The sequence below is a fragment of the Engraulis encrasicolus genome, chromosome 11 (genome assembly GCF_034702125.1).
Source record: "Engraulis encrasicolus isolate BLACKSEA-1 chromosome 11, IST_EnEncr_1.0, whole genome shotgun sequence".
Taxonomy (NCBI): domain Eukaryota; kingdom Metazoa; phylum Chordata; class Actinopteri; order Clupeiformes; family Engraulidae; genus Engraulis; species Engraulis encrasicolus.
This window is the reverse complement of record NC_085867.1, coordinates 43,002,394-43,021,562: the sequence shown is the minus strand read 5'-3', so window position 1 is coordinate 43,021,562 and position 19,169 is coordinate 43,002,394. Positions and strand designations below refer to the sequence as shown.

The 19,169-nt window shown below is 46.6% G+C and overlaps 1 protein-coding gene across 2 annotated transcripts in view; it reads right to left on the bottom strand.

Moving 5' to 3' along the window:
- Nucleotides 1–19,169, bottom strand: part of aff1 (AF4/FMR2 family, member 1) — a 94,775-nt gene that overhangs the window by 4,460 nt on the left and 71,146 nt on the right. Inside the window, exons 9-19 of one of the 2 annotated variants that reach the window (XM_063210694.1) lie at nucleotides 17,745–17,904; nucleotides 14,824–16,401; nucleotides 10,036–10,166; nucleotides 6,888–7,194; nucleotides 5,604–5,695; nucleotides 5,135–5,198; nucleotides 4,706–4,842; nucleotides 3,834–3,905; nucleotides 2,406–2,499; nucleotides 1,733–1,767; nucleotides 189–469 (exon numbers count right to left, since the gene is read on the bottom strand). In XM_063210694.1, the coding sequence (XP_063066764.1) occupies nucleotides 189–469; nucleotides 1,733–1,767; nucleotides 2,406–2,499; nucleotides 3,834–3,905; nucleotides 4,706–4,842; nucleotides 5,135–5,198; nucleotides 5,604–5,695; nucleotides 6,888–7,194; nucleotides 10,036–10,166; nucleotides 14,824–16,401; nucleotides 17,745–17,904 (2,951 nt within the window). The remainder of the gene's footprint in view (nucleotides 1–188; nucleotides 470–1,732; nucleotides 1,768–2,405; nucleotides 2,500–3,833; nucleotides 3,906–4,705; nucleotides 4,843–5,134; nucleotides 5,199–5,603; nucleotides 5,696–6,887; nucleotides 7,195–10,035; nucleotides 10,167–14,823; nucleotides 16,402–17,744; nucleotides 17,905–19,169) is intronic. The other variant, XM_063210695.1, reaches the window with a different exon arrangement.

Sequence of the window (19,169 nt, the reverse complement as noted above, 5' to 3'; positions counted from 1 at the left end):
TGACGTCTAGTGTGGGGCTGAATAAAAATTAGCATAAATTACATTTACCCTATAACTAGATGAAACCTGCCTGCGTGTGTGTGTGTGTGTGTGTGTGTGTGTGTGTGTGTGTGTGTGTGTGTGTGTGTGTGTGTGTGTGTGTGTGTGTGTGTGTGTGTGTGTGTGCCTTGCACTGCACTCCGGCTTACCGGTGCCCTTGTGAGCCAGTTCCTCCGCCTGTTCCCAGGTGCTGTGGGCGCTGAGGAAGAGGGCTGTGATGCTGACGTAGGACGACGCCACCTGGTGGATGCTCTGGGGCAGTGCCACCGTGTTGGCCTGGGAAGGGGCGGAGGTGGAGGTGGAGGGGGTGGAGCTGACCCCCAGGCCGGAGCTGCCGCAGCTGGACGTGGAGCCCGGCCCACCAGAGCTGCTGGAGGAGCTGGCTGGAGACGCCATGGGGGACATCTGAGATGGGGTACTGGTGCTCCTACTGCAGGGAGATGATGGAGAGAGGATGGAGGAGGGAGAGTTGGAAGGAGAGAGAGGGGGGGGGGTGGAAGGATGAGGAGGGATATGGAGAGAGAGACGGAGCAAAAGAGAGGGAGAGATATATAGAGGGAGCAAGAGATATGGAAAGAATGAGAGAGAGAAATATGGCGAGCAGGATATAGCGATATGGGGAGAGGAAGAGGAAAGGAGGAGGGAGAGAGGTGGGGACAGAGGTAAGAAAGGAAGAGAGAGCGAGAGAATACATTAGAGAGGAAATATATGCAAACAAATACACTAACAAGACTCTTGTTTTGTTCTGTCTACAGTGTATACTCTTTGTATCAAAGCCGCATGCTGCTTGAGTGCTGCTAGGTCAAGTATATGAACATTTTTATCTCAATACTATTGCTTAGTCTATATACCATTACCTATTTGTCATACAAATTTGCCACTTTTGAAGTGGTGCTGTATACTTGCTATAATAGTCTGCTATACTGTCTCATGCTCTGTTCCAATACTCATACTTACCGCCCTTTTCCGCACTGTGTTTGGGTACGCAGGGAGTTCCATTTCTAATCATGGAGTGTACCATAAATGATCCGGATAACGGATAAAGTGTGGGGTTACTGTACACTTTTCGCACTCAACGGCCGCCATGTTTGTTACATAGTCGAGTGTCAGATCTGACTGACTGTCAGAACTGCCAAATCTCCGTAAAAACAGTCGCCATGTGTATAAGAGGTAGGGGTAACTTTAAAAAGTGTCAGCATAACAAACAGTGTCTTCCGTGATTAATTATTGGCGGTTGGTAAATTCTGATGACACGCAACAAACCGTCATTTCCGTTAAGTATATCAGACAGAACTGGAATCGGAACGTACTCGCCTCGTGAATCGCGGAGGGCGGAAGATTTACCTCACAGCACTTAAACAAGGTACACAGTACACAGGGCGAGTAATGGAACACACCATCAGTCTACATAAATCAGGCCATCAGCGGCAGAGTGCAGCGCACTGACTGGCAGCTTGTTGTCAAGCTCATTCCCAGACTTGCTCAAGTCCCTCACACTTGAGGCTTTTCACTTAGAGGGCCTCTGTCTGTGTCTATGTGCTAAAAAGACTGTGTGAGAGTGAGAAAGTCTTTGTGTATGTCTGCGTGTGTCTGTGTGTGTGTGTGTCTGCGCGCCAGAGAAGCGTTGGCAGCACACAGAGGCCAAAGCAGCCTGGCAAACAGGAAATGTTGAAGTGGTGAAGTGCTTACTTACTTTGAGACGCGAGGGGAAGGAGATGACTTGCAGCTCTGCAAACAGAGAGAGAGAGAGAGAGAGAGAGAGAGAGAGAGAGAGAGAGAGAGAGAGAGAGAGAGAGAGAGAGAGAGAGAGAAAGAGAGAGAGAGAGAGCGAGAGAGAGAGAAAGAGAGAGAGAGAGAGAGGGAGAGAGAATATAATTTCTATTAATGAGGCTTCTCCTGTCACTTTCCCCTCAGTACAGCAAGTTTTATCCACACCAGTATCCTCACACACACACACACACGCACACACACGCACACCTATGAGAGCTCCCCGGGAAAGTCACGGATCAGGGATTTATGCACAGGTGCTGAACAAAGAACGGTGTGTGTGTGTGTTAGAGAGAGAGAGAGAGAGAGAGAGAGAGAGAGAGAGAGAGAGAGAGAGAGAGAGAGAGAGAGAGAGAGAGAGAGAGAGAGAGAGAGAGAGAGAGAGAGAGAGAGAGAGAGAGACGGAGAGAGAGAGAGAGAGAGAGACGGAGAGAGAGACGGAGAGAGAGGGAGAGAGAGAGCACTTGTGTCTTCTTCCTAGATAAACATAAAATGGCTGACATTTCCCAAACAGTGGTAAGCTTCCCCCCTCAGGCCATCAGCTGCAGTAATACAGCCCATTATTGAGTGTAATTCCAGAGAGAGATTTCAGGTCTCACCTTGAAATGGTCAGAGAGGGTTCTGGAGTACTTGAGCGCCGCTTCCCGTTTGAAGCGGAACATGGCCATCTGCAGCAGGGACTGGAACTTCATGCTAGAACCGGAAAGCAGAGCCGAGTGTTGATGGAGAAGCATGGATGGAGAAGCGTCACAAATGCAGCTGAGACGCAATGGTCGTTTCAGACAATAATGGCGGCCAGCTCATATTGAGTATACATGTGTTCTGAGTGTTTATCAACACGATGTTATGAGGAGGGGAAAGACACTGGCAGCCAACCACGTGAGTTAATTTTTTGACCGACAGTGGTTTCCAACAATCAGAGGTTGAGTTGTGCGCAGCTAGGTTTGTGCAGTCAGGTCATAAACAACATTTAGAACCCATGTATAAGTGGCCGCCAACTATATTGTAGACCACCAGTGTTACTTTAAAAGATGAATAGAGAGCTGGTCTGAAGGAATTTATTGGTGGCAAGGACAGACGGACAAGTAGTTGATAAATAAAGCCATGCCTTCTAAAAACGAATGCAACACTGCCCTCCAAGATCTATGAGTGGAGCTAAGCTGAGCTTTGGGACACCACATATCTGGCAAGAACCAGTTTAGAAGAAGCTTAGCTCTTCAGAGTATTTGGATTTTGAAATGTACCATAATGCCTTGTGTACTTGTTTGAATCAAAAACACCAACAAGGTCAAATGCAACTTCCATCAGCCCCAATAGCATCTTAATCTGCAACTCTTGATGAGAATAGCACCCTCTATTGGCAATTGCACTGAGGTTGAGTTTGTAGCTATAGTGGGGCTTTAAAGGTCCTGCGACAAGATATTTTCCCTTTTCAAGGTTTTTAGACCTTGAAATGAGTTCCTGCGGCCTCCTTAAGTCAACCCAGTGGTTAACATTTCCAAAATGTGTGAACCAAGCGATGCCTGCACTTCATACCAACTCAAGGGGTCAACTCAGCACAAGACCATTTCTGTATTTTAGATTAAAGATAATCTCTCCATTTTAAGTAAAGACTCTGTATTTTAGATTGAAGATAATCTCACCATGTTAAGCAAAGACAACTTGAAAGGTACAACTCAATCATTTAACTGAAGAAAAATCAGCTTCATTCCAGAAATGGCCCATTATCCCTTTAACCCATTGTGTCCTGGAGCGACATATACGCTGAATTCAAGTTCTTGAGATTTGAGCGGTTTTATTAAAAATGCGGGTATGTTGGAGCTGAATGAACACATTCTAGTACAAAATGAATGTTCTAGCTTTTAAATGCAATGCATTTCATATTTTTATGTGCTTCGGAGGCTGAGATATTTAAGTTTTAATAAGGAGAGGGTTCCTTTTCCCAAAAAGGGCTCAGGCTAAAATGGGTTAAAACAAAAGATTCTTTGAATATTCTCTTGATTATTTTTTTTCACCAAAAAACTCACCATAAAACCGCAAAGTCCTTGTCTGCTGCAGCGCTGGCTGGGTCTGTAAAACTCCTCAGCTTCAATATAAACCTGCAGCAGAGATGAGATGAACACAGTAGTCAGGAGGGGGAGGAGGAAAAAGATGACAGGAGAGGAGAGAAGGAGTAAAAAGATGAATGGCAAGAGAGAGTGCAGAGAGAAGAGGTGAGGGAAGGAAAAAAAGGGAAGAGAAGAAAGGATGGTGAGGAAAGGTGAGAAGCAGAGAGAAGAAGTGAGAAGTGGAGAGGTGAGAACAAGGTGAGCACTTGTGAGCTTTGCAGGGGGAAAAAAGTGAGTCGGCAAGCCCTGGGTTCTGAGGATGGAAAGCAGGTACCATACTTTGTTACATTATTTTATTTCCCCAGTGCTTTAGTCTGGAGAAAAATCCCCGCAGTATGGGGTAGCTTGTTGATTAGCTTGTTTATCTTATGGTGCCCGGTACATGTCTAAATATGCATTTGAGTAAAGGGGCAAATGAACACTGCTTGCAAAAAGTAACGATGAATAAAACAATAAATTATCTCTTTTGCAAGCAGTGTGCAAATATTCTCCCTGTTCTCCCAAGGTACCCTCTTGGATGTGTGTGCCCACCACTCCACTTTACATTCACATGCAGTGCGGCCAGGCATGGCTAGGTTGTCTTTATAGTCTAGAAATGCTCCAGGTGGGAAGATTTTTTTTTATGGGCAAAGTTTCACCCACTCCTTAGAATCCTTTCATGACACAGTATAAGTTAAAAAAAAAAAAAAAAACTTCACCATCTTGTTCAGCAGTACCAGGGATGTACTAAAAGACTTGCAAGTAATCCGAGTGGGAAGGATGCCTTGCTCGTGCCTCTGCCTCTGCCTCACCTGATGAGGTCCACGGTCTCCGAGAACATGGTGTAGACCGACTTTGGCGTCTGGGGGTCTGTCTCCATGGCGATGCCGCTCTCCACAAACGACAGGGCGGCCTCCAGGTAGATGAAGGACTTAGACACCTTATCAGACTACATGAGGAGTAGTGGGAGTATAAGCAGGCCAGTGTGTGTGTGTGTGTGTGTGTGTGTGTGTGTGTGTGTGTGTGTGTGTGTGTGTGTGTGTGTGTGTGTGTGTGTGTGTGTGTGTGTGTGTGGCAAGAGAGAAAATATTTGGTTAGACTCGAGTAGTAACTATAAAATAAGCAGCAGTGTAAATAAATATGAAAATATAAGAAGAACAAAAATATCACAAATATCACAATATAAACACCACAAGACTGTGCATAGCATACAGTGAGGGAAGGGGGCCAAGTAACATTACCATGTCATCTGCTTTGTGCTTCAGTTTTTTGGCTTCCTTCATATGGTGCTCCACAGAGTGCTGCCTGTTAGAGCAAGACAAGACAACGGGCTGTTTTGTTTACTGCATAATAGTAATAGAAGTGAACAAAGCTTCTGTGACAGGAATAATACAAGCAATCCCCTAAGACTGCAAGATAAACGTAGTCTGAAAGGCAACTGGTTTGACGCCATGGTGAAAAAGGCTAATTAGATAGATAGATAGATAGATAGATAGATAGATAGATAGATAGATAGATAGATAGATAGATAGATAGACAGATAGATAGACAGATAGACAGATAGATAGATAGATAGATAGATAGATAGATAGATAGATAGATAGATAGATAGATAGATAGATAGATAGATAGATAGATAGATAGATAGATAGATTTACCCCATGGGTAAATTGCGGGTGTTTGTCACGTGACGTGTGATGGATCCCTTACCTGTCGTCCACTTTGAGCAGGGCTCTGTGTGGGGCAGGAGTCCGTTTGGGCTGGGTAGGTTCTGGAACCGCAAAGCTGCTCTTTGGTGCCTTCTGACAACAGAAACAGAGGATTAAAATTATTCTTATGTCACATTATAAAATGTGTGCTAACATTAAATGTTCCTGAACATGCATAGGAACACTATAAGAAGTACGTATAACATACAAGACAATGACGGAACACTTAAGAAGGGCAATTGAAACATGTATTCTGTAACAGGCATACCTGTCAACTTTGAGCTCCCAAAATCCGGGAAAATTACCATATTTTAAGCCAAAATCCGGGAAAATTTCTAAAGGCCAAATTTTGACAGTCAACGGGATGACAGAGACAGATCGGACGGTGCGTTCCACTCTGCTTTTCACAACAGCGCGCGTGCAAAGACAGATCCTGTCTAAAATCCCTCAGCACACGTTTTACAGCGTGGAGAAACAATGCAATGAAAACAAAACAATGAAATGAGCGCAATGCGTTTCTTCTTGTTGTTTTGTCGCACAAAGTTGTCTGTTCGTGCAAAACTTCCTGCTGGTACAGGTTGTGGTTAGTTTAATCGCATGATTCGCTGTTCCGAGGCTGTTTGATGCGTTGCATGAACTGACGGTTTCTGAGGGAAAGAGTGGGCGCACAAGCGCTACGGAGCTCGAGGTTGACAGCTCGTATTTTCAAGGAACTTCAATTCTTGGTGGTATCTGGCATACCGTCTTCTGGCAGGTAGCTTGATAAGCAAGACCCTTGTCTCTCTTCAAGAGGGGGTGTGGCTCGTCGGACAGGGCCGTGGGTAGCCTATAAATAGCCTACTGGACCGACGGTGTTTTTTGATGATGTGAAAAATCCGGGATATTTCCGGGAAAAAAATCAAATCGGGAAGAAATCGGGAAATGAGTAAAAATTAGGGAGTTTCCCGGGAAATTAGGGATGGTTGACAGGTATGGTAACAGGTGCACTTGAAGCATGCATTCTGTAATTTACTTCATTGTCAGAACAGTTAAAAAAAACTACAGATATAAATATAAAATAGAAGGGAATGTCTATACACTCTCCGCCATTTTGATTTATTTCCCAGTGAAATGTTGAGCTATTTGTTCTTTATCAGACGAAGCAAAATCAGAGCAAGAGAGCAGCAGACATTCCATTTTATTTTATACCATCAGTAAAAAAAAAAGTTTGTGTAGGCACTGATGTGCAGCTTTGTATGTACACGTATTGTATGCATTTGTGCGCGTGCATAAAGCTTGGCCATACCTTGGCAGTCTTGTTGTGCTCGCTGCGCTTGCCGGAGCTCTTCTTGTGCTTGGCTGTGGCGTCCCCGGGCTGGCTGCTGGTGCTGGCCCCTTTGCCCCCCCCAGACGAGGCGTCCGCCAGGGGCCTCTTCAGCCCGCCGGGACCCTTGGAGGGCTCCTGTGCTGCCGGCGGTGTTTGTGTGCTGGAGCAGAGGTCAGGGCCAGGGCCAGGGCCAGGGCCAGGAGTCGGGGCCGGGGCAGGGACAGGCTTCTTTTTCTTCTTCTCCTTCTTGGACTCTTTTCTGTCCTCCTCTGCAGTCTTGGGCCCACTGGAGGGAGGCAAGGATAGAGGAGAAAACATGGTGCTGAGAATGGGGAAAGGAGAGGAGAGGAGAGGAGAGGAGAGGCGAGGAGAGGCGAAGAGAAGAGAAGAGAAGAGAAGAGAGGAGAGGAGAGGAGAGGAGAGGAGAGGAGAGGAGAGGAGAGGAGAGGCAGGGTTTTGCCAGACTTGGATTATGGGTACTTTCCAATTGAAAGTCCCCGCCGTCTCTTTCAGACATTTTTTTTGTGCGATCGTGTCTGGTTTTGATTACGCACCTGTGTGACACGTGTACTCTATAGTTGCTTGCTATGAATGAGTTTAGTCCTGCTACATTAAGATAGTGCTGTTTTTTACAACGGGTATTTTCAAAATAGTCATCAACACAATGCCAATCAACCACTAATACAATGCAATAATCAAGCATTTAGTATACTGCCCTGCAAAACAAGAACGCAGTAACTCAAAAATGGTCGAAATTGAGTTTAGATCGGAAATGGGCTTCATTTGTCTTGTGTCAAAAAATGGTGGTCCAACATCGTCCCGTTTTAGAGAAAAATCATTTTGAAAGTGCAAAAATTACAAAAGAAGTTACTGCGGTGTTGGATTAAAGGTTACGTCGTGCAAAACAAAAACGCAGTAAGTCGGTGAGTTACTGCTGCACTTTCCAATGGGAATGGTTTGGGAGTAGACAGTAATACTAGCCAAGAACGCAGTAACTCCTGCAGTAACTCCATTTTGTGGCAGTACTGTAATACTAGCCAAGAGTGCAGTAACTCAATTTTTTGTGGCAAAAAGACACATAAATGTTGTTTTTTCAGCTTTTAATTTTTTTGGCATTGTCATTCTGTTCATGTAGTATTTACTAAGAGACTTAAGGTCAGTGGCTCTCAACCTTTTTTTGAACAAACGCCCCCTTAGCCTCATCACAAACCTCCCAACTCCCCTTGACCTCATCATAAGCCTGACAATGCCCTCCTTAGTATTAAAAAGTGAAATGGACTAATGCCCCCTAATGGCAACTAAGCACCACCCCCTCTCAGTTTTATCCATCTCAACGCCCCCTGGGGGGCTGTACTAGCCTAGAAATCTAGACGCCCCTAGCGACCGCAAATTGAATTTGCTCCCGGGGGCAGTCTAGCGGACCCCGGTCGTTTTGCGAGGCTGAAAGTTATCCGATGACAGGGCCAATCAAATCGCGAGGGGGGCCGGGCTACCTAGTAAACAGGAAACTTTCTAAGAAGAAACATGGTGTCCGTCCGTGCTACGTACAGCACGAAAGTGTTTACTTAATTTAAAAAGCCTGGATGATAGCATTAATACATTTCGTGGCTGACATGGATTGATGTAATAATACACCATGAACTTATCGGACACAAATAGATCTCAACACATTACCATTTGATCATTCGATGTTTTAAACTAGCTCGGTAAGCTAAGTTGAGCATTTTACAGAACCAGATAGCCACACGCTATTATCAGACCACTACTGTAGGTGTAGAATGAAATTGCGGCCCCAATTTCTAATAAGACACATGCCATTAAAAACGAGACATTTGGGAGCTTTGAAAGTCTTTGAGTAGCTTACTAAATAGATGGGATCGATAGTCTGGCTAGTGGGAGCGAGCTGACCGGGGAGCGTCCTGCGTTGGGAGCGACAATCAGGGAAAGTTATGGGTATACAGCTAGCTAGCTAACACCGACCATGCCATGTTGACAACAATCATAAATATAACCATTTAACAAGCCCCAAATTGCTCGACATTTCGCTGATTGATCAAAGAGGGCCATGTGGTTGAAAACGAGGCATTTTTGAACTGTATAAGTGAAAACACGATTTTTTAGGAAACTTGTTTATGGCTGTGGTCATCACACGCTTTCACTGCTACGACGGCTGGAAGTTGCCGCTTCACCTACAAAGAGGCCCTCGCTAGTGGCTAGCTAACCTGTCGTCAATAACAGAGCTAGGTATCCAGCCTTGTATTATATGCCTGCCCCAAATTCTAATAAGATCCATGTCATTAAAAACGAGACATTTGGGAGCTTTGAAAGTCTGTAAGTCGCTTACTAAATAGATGGGAATGACACCTAGTCTACCGAGCTAGCGGCTAGCCATGTATTAGTTATGGGTATACAGCTAGCTAGCTAACACCGAATATGCCATGTTGACAACAATCATAAATATAACCATTTAACAAGCCCCACATTGCTCGACATTTCGCTGATTTATCAAGGAGGGCCATGTGGTTGAAAACGATGCATTTTTGAACTGTATAAGTGAAAACACGATTTATTAGGAAACTTGTTTGTGGCTGTGGTCATCACACGAATTCACTGCTACGACGGCTCGAAGTTGCCGCTGCACATACAAAGGGGCGTGTCGCGTGTACGTTGTGAAAGACAGCTGTGACGTTACACAGAAGTGTGTGGGGATTGGTTGTTCCACCATCCTATTGCGTGACGTTGAGTGCTGAAGCAACCGTTTATCCCGCCCACACTGCCGCCCAGCCCTCCTAGACCCTGGTACAGCTTTTTGCTGTACGGGTCTGGCTGCGCTAGGCTAGGGCTGTACGGCCCCGTTGAGAAACACTACTTTATGTCAACGGAAACAGGTTGGAGCAAGTGGGATCAGGGCAGAAATAATTGCTGACTACACTGAATCCAAAGATTAGTCAACTACTAAAATAATATGATCGTATACTCTGTACCTTGTATACTACTGTACTCTGCGCTGGCCCCTTACATTTCCTCCTTGTAAGACACTTTGGTCAAAGGCGTCTGCTAAACGTAATGTAATGTAATATGATTCATCACCACCACCACCACCACTGCTACTACTATTGCAACTCACTCTGGTTTAGTGGGGGCTGGGCAGGAGGGTGCTGAGGAAGAGGAGGAGGCGGGTGAGGAAGACCTCTTGGCCTCTTTGTCCAGCTTTAACTTCTTCCTGGGCTGGGACTTGTCCTCCTTCTCCTTCTCTGCCTGCAAGAAACACCACAGAGATCAGCCATTTTAACACCATGGCCACGTGTCATATCAAAAACAACAGCCAACATACAGTAGCATGCTCAGTATTTGCTTGGAGACACTGTCCCCCTGAAATTTAGTGAGTAATCCCCCAACCCCAACTCCAAACAAACGATAAATTGATAGATAAAATACTTCTGGAGGAGCTACGATTTCATACTTAATTTATCCCAAAAAGAAGGATTTAGAAGATGCCCAGGGCTCTCCTTTTTGTATTTTTTACCCCTTGCTCAAACATAACATTTTAAGGTTTCTGTTCCATTTCTAACACATGACTTCATTTCACACACTCCAATCTAAGCAGGTCCAGTGTTTCCCCATACATGACTGAGGGCGCTATGGAGTCAATTTAGTAAAAAAGTAAATTTTGCATTCATAGTGCATTAGAGTACATTTTGCCAGTTTAGCACCAATGATTTAACCTGGCTCTTGGCAGATCCATGCATTTATGCTCAGCTTCCCAATCATGGATCTGAGTGGATTTCTTGATTTGCACCGTGCCCACATTTTCAGAGCTACATAGCGGAGAAGGGAGACGCAAAGAAACGCGACAGTTGTTGGAAACAACAAAGGTGGCTCACATGGACTCCCTCCTTGACATTAATTCTGCAATTCCAAATGTATTTTCGAATCTGTGAGTGATTAAAGCAGCTTGTCATTAAAAAAGTCAGACAAGAGGGTGCTACAATCACGGATCATTAGCTCTCTGAAAGCATGGCTGTCTAAAAAAGGCCTAAGTGTGCAGCCACACTTGCAGATGAATGTTTGAGGAGCAAGGCAGAGCCACATTCAAAGAGCTAGGACCCTGTTTCTCAACAGTGTTGTTGCTAAACAATTAGCAACTTAGTAAGTGGCCAATGGGAAATTGCATTACAACTAAGTAAGTTGCCAACTTAGTTAGCAACGACACTGTTGAGAATCACACCCCAGGTTACCAATAACTGGGCGCACAACACAACTTGCACAATAGAACTCGCAGACACAAAACTTGTAAAATGGTTCAATTGTGTACAAAGTTTTGTGTTCTCAAAATATACCTTTGGGTGCTGAAAAATGGTCTCGTTCGTGACGAAGCAGTGCTGCTTTTGCTGGGCAGTGGGCATGCGCACTTTGCCAGTTTGATGCATTCTGGTTATAACGAGCCTAATGACTGGTGAATAGGCTTCACTCCCACCTACTGAACTAACTACAACATATAGGATCAGATCCATGAATATACTGTGCTGTTGGCAGGGCTTGAGTTGTAGGGGGATGAGGGGGGATGCCATCCCCCCAACATTGAAAAGGGTCTAAAATCTTCCCCCTCAAAGAAAATTGTCAAGAATCATCCCCCTCTAAAACAGGCTTCTCTTCTGCACATACTGTGTTAAAATTGCACTTTTAACAACTACATTTTCAATTTTTTCACGGGGGAGAAAGCCCCGAACCCCCAATAATCATAATCAATCTCTGACCATCCCCCCTGGTTTGATTTTACAACTCGACCACTGGCTGTTGGGGTGTAAATAACAATGGATATCGATATCAAATCAAATCGAATCGCCATGAAGGCTGTGATGTACACCCCTACTGTGCTGCTGGTCATCGTTTAAAACCGCCCCCTTCCATTCATGTCTGCAACAAAGGAGGCAAAGGACTTACGTGCACAATTTTAAGGTTGATATAATGCTATAATCAGCTATAATCCTGATCCTCACCTCAAACGCTACCACCACCACCACCACCACCTAAAAACAGGCTAATAATACCTTAATAAACAACCCATGGGAAACGCCTTGGCTTTGCCAGATGCAGAGCATGCAATGTAACAAATCCCAGCAGTAAAAGCAAAACATCACAACAACAAAACCTTGAAGTTAAAAACTCCGAAACGAATTCACCATGTGCATTAAATCGCAAAGTAAAAACTCCATGTGCTATGTGCATAAAAAAACAACATAAGACTGCCAGTCATTCCCTCTACACTGCAGGCATGCATTAAGCACTGTAGACCTACACCCTCGTCGTAAAGGACCAAACGATGTGGTTTGCCTTCTGTGAGTGTATGTGTATATACAGTAATGTGTGTGGTATTTGTTTCACGAGTGTATGTGCGTGTGTGTACAGGTTTTTGAGTTGGTGTTTGTGTGTGGGGAGGAAGATGCACACACACACGCATGCACACGCATGCACACTCGCTCGCGCTCGCGCGCGCGCACACACACACACACAACCGAGAAGCAGGCAGATGGCGTTTAATGTGATGGCCTGAGGCAGCAATAGCTAGCTGGGGTGCGGTGCGGTGCGGTGCGGTGCGGTGGGATAGTGGGTGTTTGGTGGTGGTTGCTGGGTGGCTGACTGGGTGGCAGGGAGCTCTCTACTAGGGCTGGGTTCAAAAGATCGAATCACGATCCGATATCGATTCGCGTTCAAAAAGGGCAATATCTATTCACAACTTTGTGGATCGATCTTTTGTAGATCATTATAGGCGCTATTTTCTCAACCACATCCTGTAGCTCTCTACAGTTTCCCACTTATTTCTCACATACCATTTTTGTTTTGTTTGTGGTCAAAGGCTGAGATATTTAGGTTTTCATAGTCAGTCTTAGAATTCTAGTTATAAATGGGTTAAAGTGACAACCCAGCAATACAAAAGATCGATATTGAATTGAATCGAATCGGATCGTGGATCGAATCGGATTGCAACCTTCTGGATCGGAATCGATTAGATCCAGGAAATTTGGATCGATTCCCAGCCCTACTCTCTACTGACTGAACAGGGGGCCAGGCTGGCTCGGGTGCCAAGACCTTGGGGACAAGAGTGGCACTCAATCTCACACACTGACTGCATGCTTGCATACTTTTCAACGCTCGCACACACACACACATAACGTGGACGCATGCACACACACGTACATGGGCGCATGCGCACACAAACGTGCAGACTCACATGCGCACACAAACGTGCAGACTCACATGCGCACACAAACGTGCAAACTCACATGCGCACACAAACGTGGGCAAGCACGCACGCACACACACACACACACACACACACACACACACACACACACAAAGCTTCCCCCGCCAGCTGCTGTTACTGTGACATGTCCTCACCCTGGGCCTGACTCATTGTCACACATGGCTACTCGTCCATGCTGGAGCTGCTTTCTGAGCTGCCTGCCTGTTTATCTGTCTGCCTCTCCACCCCAGAGTTTACACTGGCCCGTCATCAACTTGCCAGTTAGCTCCCAAATGCCTCTGCATGCACGCAAGCTGGGTTATAAACACACACACACAAATGCATGCGCACATACACGCACGCACACACACACACAAATGGGTAACACTTTACTTTACGGATCGCTAATAAAGTGGTAATTTCGTGTTAATTTCATAGTTATTTCATAGTTATTTCAGGGTAATAACTGTTTGTTTTTAGTAACAACAGCAAAATAACCATACAGTTTCCAGTGCATTGTGGTGACACCCTGATGACTCGCAGCACGGTGACACTTTGTTGACACACACACACACACACACACACACACACACACACACACACACACACACACACACACACACACACACACACACACACACACACACACACACACACACACACACACACACACACACACACACACACACACACACACACACACACACACACACACACACAGCACTGGAAACTGTATGGTTATTTTGCTGTTGTTACTAAAAACAAACAGTTATTATCCTGAAATAACTATGAAATTAACACGAAATTACCACCTTATTAGCGATCCGTAAAGTAAAGTGTTACCCACAAATGTATGCGCACATATACCACGTGCGTGCACACACACACACACACACACACACACACACACACACACACACACACACATACGTGTGTGCATACAAGCTTACACACAAACACAGACACAAACAAACTTTTCATACAGACATTTCACACAAAGCCAGCAAGAGACCTAGGCAATGAGCAAACAACTGCCTTGGCTCATATAGCCTATCTGATGCCTGACTCATCTGTACTGATTCATCACCAGCACCACTCATCGCTGTTTACCCAACACAGCATGAACCAATGAACTTCACAGCATACACTAAACCATGTTGATTTCAGCAAAACTTAACTGACACCAACCAATTGCTGCTGTCGATAAACTTTAAAAAAAAAACACACAGAACAATTTGGCGTCTCGTTCTTGAGCTGAACAAAAACTAAACTAGACACCCACTGATTAACCTATCAATTGAGATATCAACATAAACCACCAATTTCATGTGTCATTTTTGATGTGAAATAGAAACTAAAACTAGACACCCACTGATTGCTGTTGTCGATTGAACGGGCTTAACATAAACCAAATTTGAGTCAGAATTTTTTGACGTGAACAAAAGCTAAACTAGACACCTACTGATTTTTTGCACTTAGATGTGCATCGAATGAACCAACATAAAACAACAAATCTGAGTCATCATTTTTTTGATGTGAACAATAACTTAACTAGACACTAGACTCGATTTTTTGTAGCGGTGCATTGAATGACCTTACAACATACACCATCAATATTTGCGAGTCATCATTTTGATGTGAAACAGAAACTAAAACTTAAAAGACACCCACTGGTCTTTTTCTGCTGGCTTTGGCTGCCGAGTCTCTGTCTTGGTCTCTGCTGCGCCCTGTCCTCTTCTCTGTGGGCTCGCTGGTACCACTGCCATTTGCGGTGGCCATTGTGGTGTTGGTGGGGCCACCTTGTGGTGGTTTGGTGTGGTGCTTGGTGGTGGAGGGTCCAGAGGGTCCATTGTCTCGAGAGAAGGTGGGCACCCTGGACAGCAGGCTGAGGGGGATCTTAACCACCAGGGAGCTGAGAGGAGGCACAGCCCCTCTTGGAGCTGCCTTGCTATTCACCTCCCGACCACCTGATAGCGCTGAAGGACGCTCATCGTCTCGACGCTGCTGCTTCTTATTCTTCTTGGGCTTTGACGGCAGGCCATTGGTTTGACCTTGGTGGACATCTGTGATGCCGTTCTTGCTTTTGGCCGATTTGAAGGAGGGCAGAGGATGATGGGAGGCTAGCAGGGCGGCAGAGGCGGCGTCCACCTCTTTGGGGTCCACGGACAGTTTGAGGGTGACCTTGGGGGCGAGCTCTTTCAAGGTCGTCTTCTTCTCGGCCGAGGTGCGTTTGGAGGACGAGGCCTTCTTGTCGCTCTTGGAGCTCGACTTGACCTGGGCCTGGGTGGGAGGCTCTGAGGCCTTGCTCGAGTCCGTTTTCGTCTTGACTTTGGGCCGGTCTTTGACAGTGAGGGAGGTGCCTTTTTGGTCAGAGGCTGCTGGCTGCTGCTGCTGCTGCAGCTTACTATTGTCCGTGTGCCGTCGCTTGTGGTCGTCTGACCGCGACGCTTTGCTGCCCGAGCTCTGATGCTGCTGCTGCTGCTTCTTCTTGGAGGTCTTGGACGTGACCTTCTTGACCGCGTTGTCCACCACACCTGTAGGTGGCGCTGGGGAGGGGGACTGGGACCTACTGTGCTGCTGGCCAGGAGGACAGATGACAGATGACGACTTGGACGACGACTGGGGTTCTTTGAGCTCCGTCGGGGGCCGCACGGGGGACAAGTGTGGCGTCTCGTAGCCGTAATGACGCAGCGGCGGCGGCGTAGCGGCCTCCGAGCGCAGCGATGAATTGTGGGAAGTGTAGGCGTAGTGTGGTGGTGTGCTGCTGGGGGTTGTAGTCCTGGCGGGGGAGGTGTGGTGGGAGTCAAAACTGTAGTGTGTGGGGGGCGGCGACGCGCTCGCCAGCTGCTGCTGTGTGGGCGAGCTGTGGGGGTTGTAGCTGCCGTAGTGCGAATGCGAGTGTGTGTGTTGGGGACTGCCCGACTCGGGTTGCACAGGTGAACTGTGGGAATCGTAGTGCTGGTGGTGGCGGGGTGAGGGGGTAGGGCTGTTGTTGTTGCTGCTGCTGGTGGTTGTGGTGGTGTCTTCGGGGGCTTTGGGAGTGCAGACGGGGCTGGGGCTGGGGCTGGGGCTGCGGATGGAGGGGGACCTGTGCAGTGGCAGGGCCTCTGCCTCACTAGCGCCACCCTCCTGGGCCTCGCCGCTCCCTAGGCCGGGCTGCTGCTGCGGGTGATCCTTCAGCTCCAGCCAGCGACTCAGGGACCACTCATTCACCCCTGTCGCTGCCGACGCTGCCTGCGAGCCCTCGGCCTGCCGTGACACACACGGTCACAAAAAACACAGAAAAGACAAACAGTTACACACACACACACACACACATACACACACATACAGAAGTGACATACAGCACAGAGACACAAACACAAAAAACAAAACATTGACAAGATACTTATATTGATACTGATATTGATCTACTACTCCTTGCCAAGACACTCTACTCTCTTTTTTCCACCCCAGATTTCAACCCTTAGTTAAAAGGCTTAATTGTCAACAACATACAGTATTAAGAGGAATTAAACATATGCAAATCATGACCTACTTTTACCATTTTGACATGTGGCCAGCACTCCAAACTTACCTGGATGAATGAAGCCAGCTCCTAACCTTGTTAAGTCTACAACATCAACATATTAATAATTATGTGACAATCTTCAGAGATCTTCCTACTCTGTAAAAACATATACGTATTCGTTTAATGAAGATGTTAAATACAACAACAGAGGTTCAGGTCTGTTATGACAGAGTAATAACTGGAAACTGGAATTTGACTGGCTTCCAGATAAACCGTGGGTGGTTTTCTTGGCAACCGGTCCAAATGCCTAGTCAACGAAAATGTGTAAAATAACCAGCCATGCAAAAATGATCTGTGTATGTGCGTTTGTGTCTCAGTATGTGAGTGTTTGTGAGAGTGTGAGAGTTTCTCCTTAGTTTCATATACTGTATATTTTAACGTTAAAGTGTGAGTGTGTGTGTGTGTGTGTGTGTGTGTGTGTGTGTGTGTGTGTGTGTGTGTGTGTGTGTGTGTGTGTGTGTGTGTGTGTGTGTGTGTGTGTGTGTGTGTGTGTGTGTCAGAGAGCGCATGTGTATGTATGTGTACGTACGTGAGAGAGAGTGTGTATACTGTATGTGTGTGTGTATTTGGGTACCTTGTTTGTGGAAGAGCTGATGCTACGAGGGGCCGTGTGTGTGTGTGTGTGTGTGTGTGTGTGTGTGTGTGTGTGTGTGTGTGTGTGTGTGTGTGTGTGTGTGTGTGTGTGTGTGTGTGTGTGTGTGTGTGTGTGTGTTTATGTGTGTATGAGTGTGTATAAGTGTGTGTGTATTTGGGTGCCTTGTTTGGGGGAGGGGGACTGCTGCTACAAGGGGGGCGCGTGTGTGCGCGCGTGTGTGTGTGTGCTTATGTGTTTATGCGAGTGTGTATATGTGTGTGTATATATGCGTGTGTGTGTGTATTTGGGTACCTTGTTTGGGGCCGGGGGACTGCTGCTGCGAGGGGGCGCGCGCGTGCGTGCGTGCGCGTGCGCGTGCACGTGTGTGTGTGTGTTTATGTGTGTATGAGTGTGTATATGTGTGTGTGTGTGTGTGTATTTGGGTACCTTGTTTGGGGCGGGGGGACTGCTGCTGCGAGGGGGCGCGTGGGGGGCTTGCTCCGCCTCCTCTCCCTCACTGCTCTCGCTGTCCGACTCGGAGCCAGAGCTGCTCTCTGATTCGCTGGAGCTGCCCGTCTCCCTCTCGCTGGGGCGTGGCTGAGTCACTCTGGCACACACAGAACCAGACAATCAGCCACTGAAACCATGTATCAATAATCCATTATTTATTTATTTATTTTAATTTTATTTAGACAGGACAGTGAAGAGTGGGACAGGAAACCAGTGGGTGAGAGATGGGGGAGGATCAAGAAATGACCTCGGGTCGGGAATCGTACCCGGTTTCCCGGTGCAACAGTGAAGTGCCCTACTGTTTGTGTCAGGGCTACGTCCAGAATTCATTTCTTATACAGTTCATTATAAACACACAATGCTGAACACACAACAGAAAAAACATACTGTCGTGCACGCACGCACGCACGCACATAAAGAGAGGGGAAACATGGACACACATCGACAAAGACACAGACACACACACACACAATAATATCCCTCAACAGCAGTCACAGTATCATTACCAAAATGATACAAGGGCACTCTATATATACTCTATAAATATTGCCTCTAAAACAAGATGGACAGCGATGGCATTTTTTTCAAGTTTGTAAGAAGCTGGACTTCCTTTTAGATCATTTCAATACAGCTGGATACTGAACGCTAGGGTAACAGAGTGGCAAACGCCATAAAGCACTAACACTGACAGGCAACACTTCTCAGCCCACTTGGGAAGACAAGGGACAATAGCTAGACACACAGTGGGAGGGAAAACAGAAGCACAGGCTGGTGTGCATGTGTGTGTGTACGAGAGAGAGAGAGAGAGAGAGAGAGAGAGAGAGAGAGAGAGAGAGAGAGAGAGAGAGTACGAGAGAGAGTGCGAGAGAGAGAGTGTGTGTGTACGAGAGAGACAGAGAGAGAGTGCAAGAGAGAGAGAGAGAGAGAGAGAGAGAGAGAGAGAGAGAGAGAGAGAGAGAGAGAGAGAGTGAGAGAGTGAGAGAGACCGCGAGCGAGAGAGAGAGAGCACGACAGTGTGTACTGCTGAAGCATGTCAGATTGCGTGTGTGCGGGTGTGTGTGCGCGCATTTGTGTGTGTGCGGGTGTGTGTGCGCGCATGTGTATGTGTGCGACTGCGTGCGTGTGTGTGCTGGCATTAGTTGGCTGAGGATGGAGGACAGAGTCGAGGCCATCAATTCCCAGCTGACTGGAGCGTGTGAAGCGAGCAGGCGGGAGGGCGGTTTGTAAACACTGGGGCCGGGAGATAAACACCAGAGCTGCCTAGAGAGCCAGGAGCCACTCACACGTGACCACACGACACGACACGGCCACCCAGGGGCCACTCTGCAACTGCAAATCACCATGTCTTCCTTGCAGAGAAGT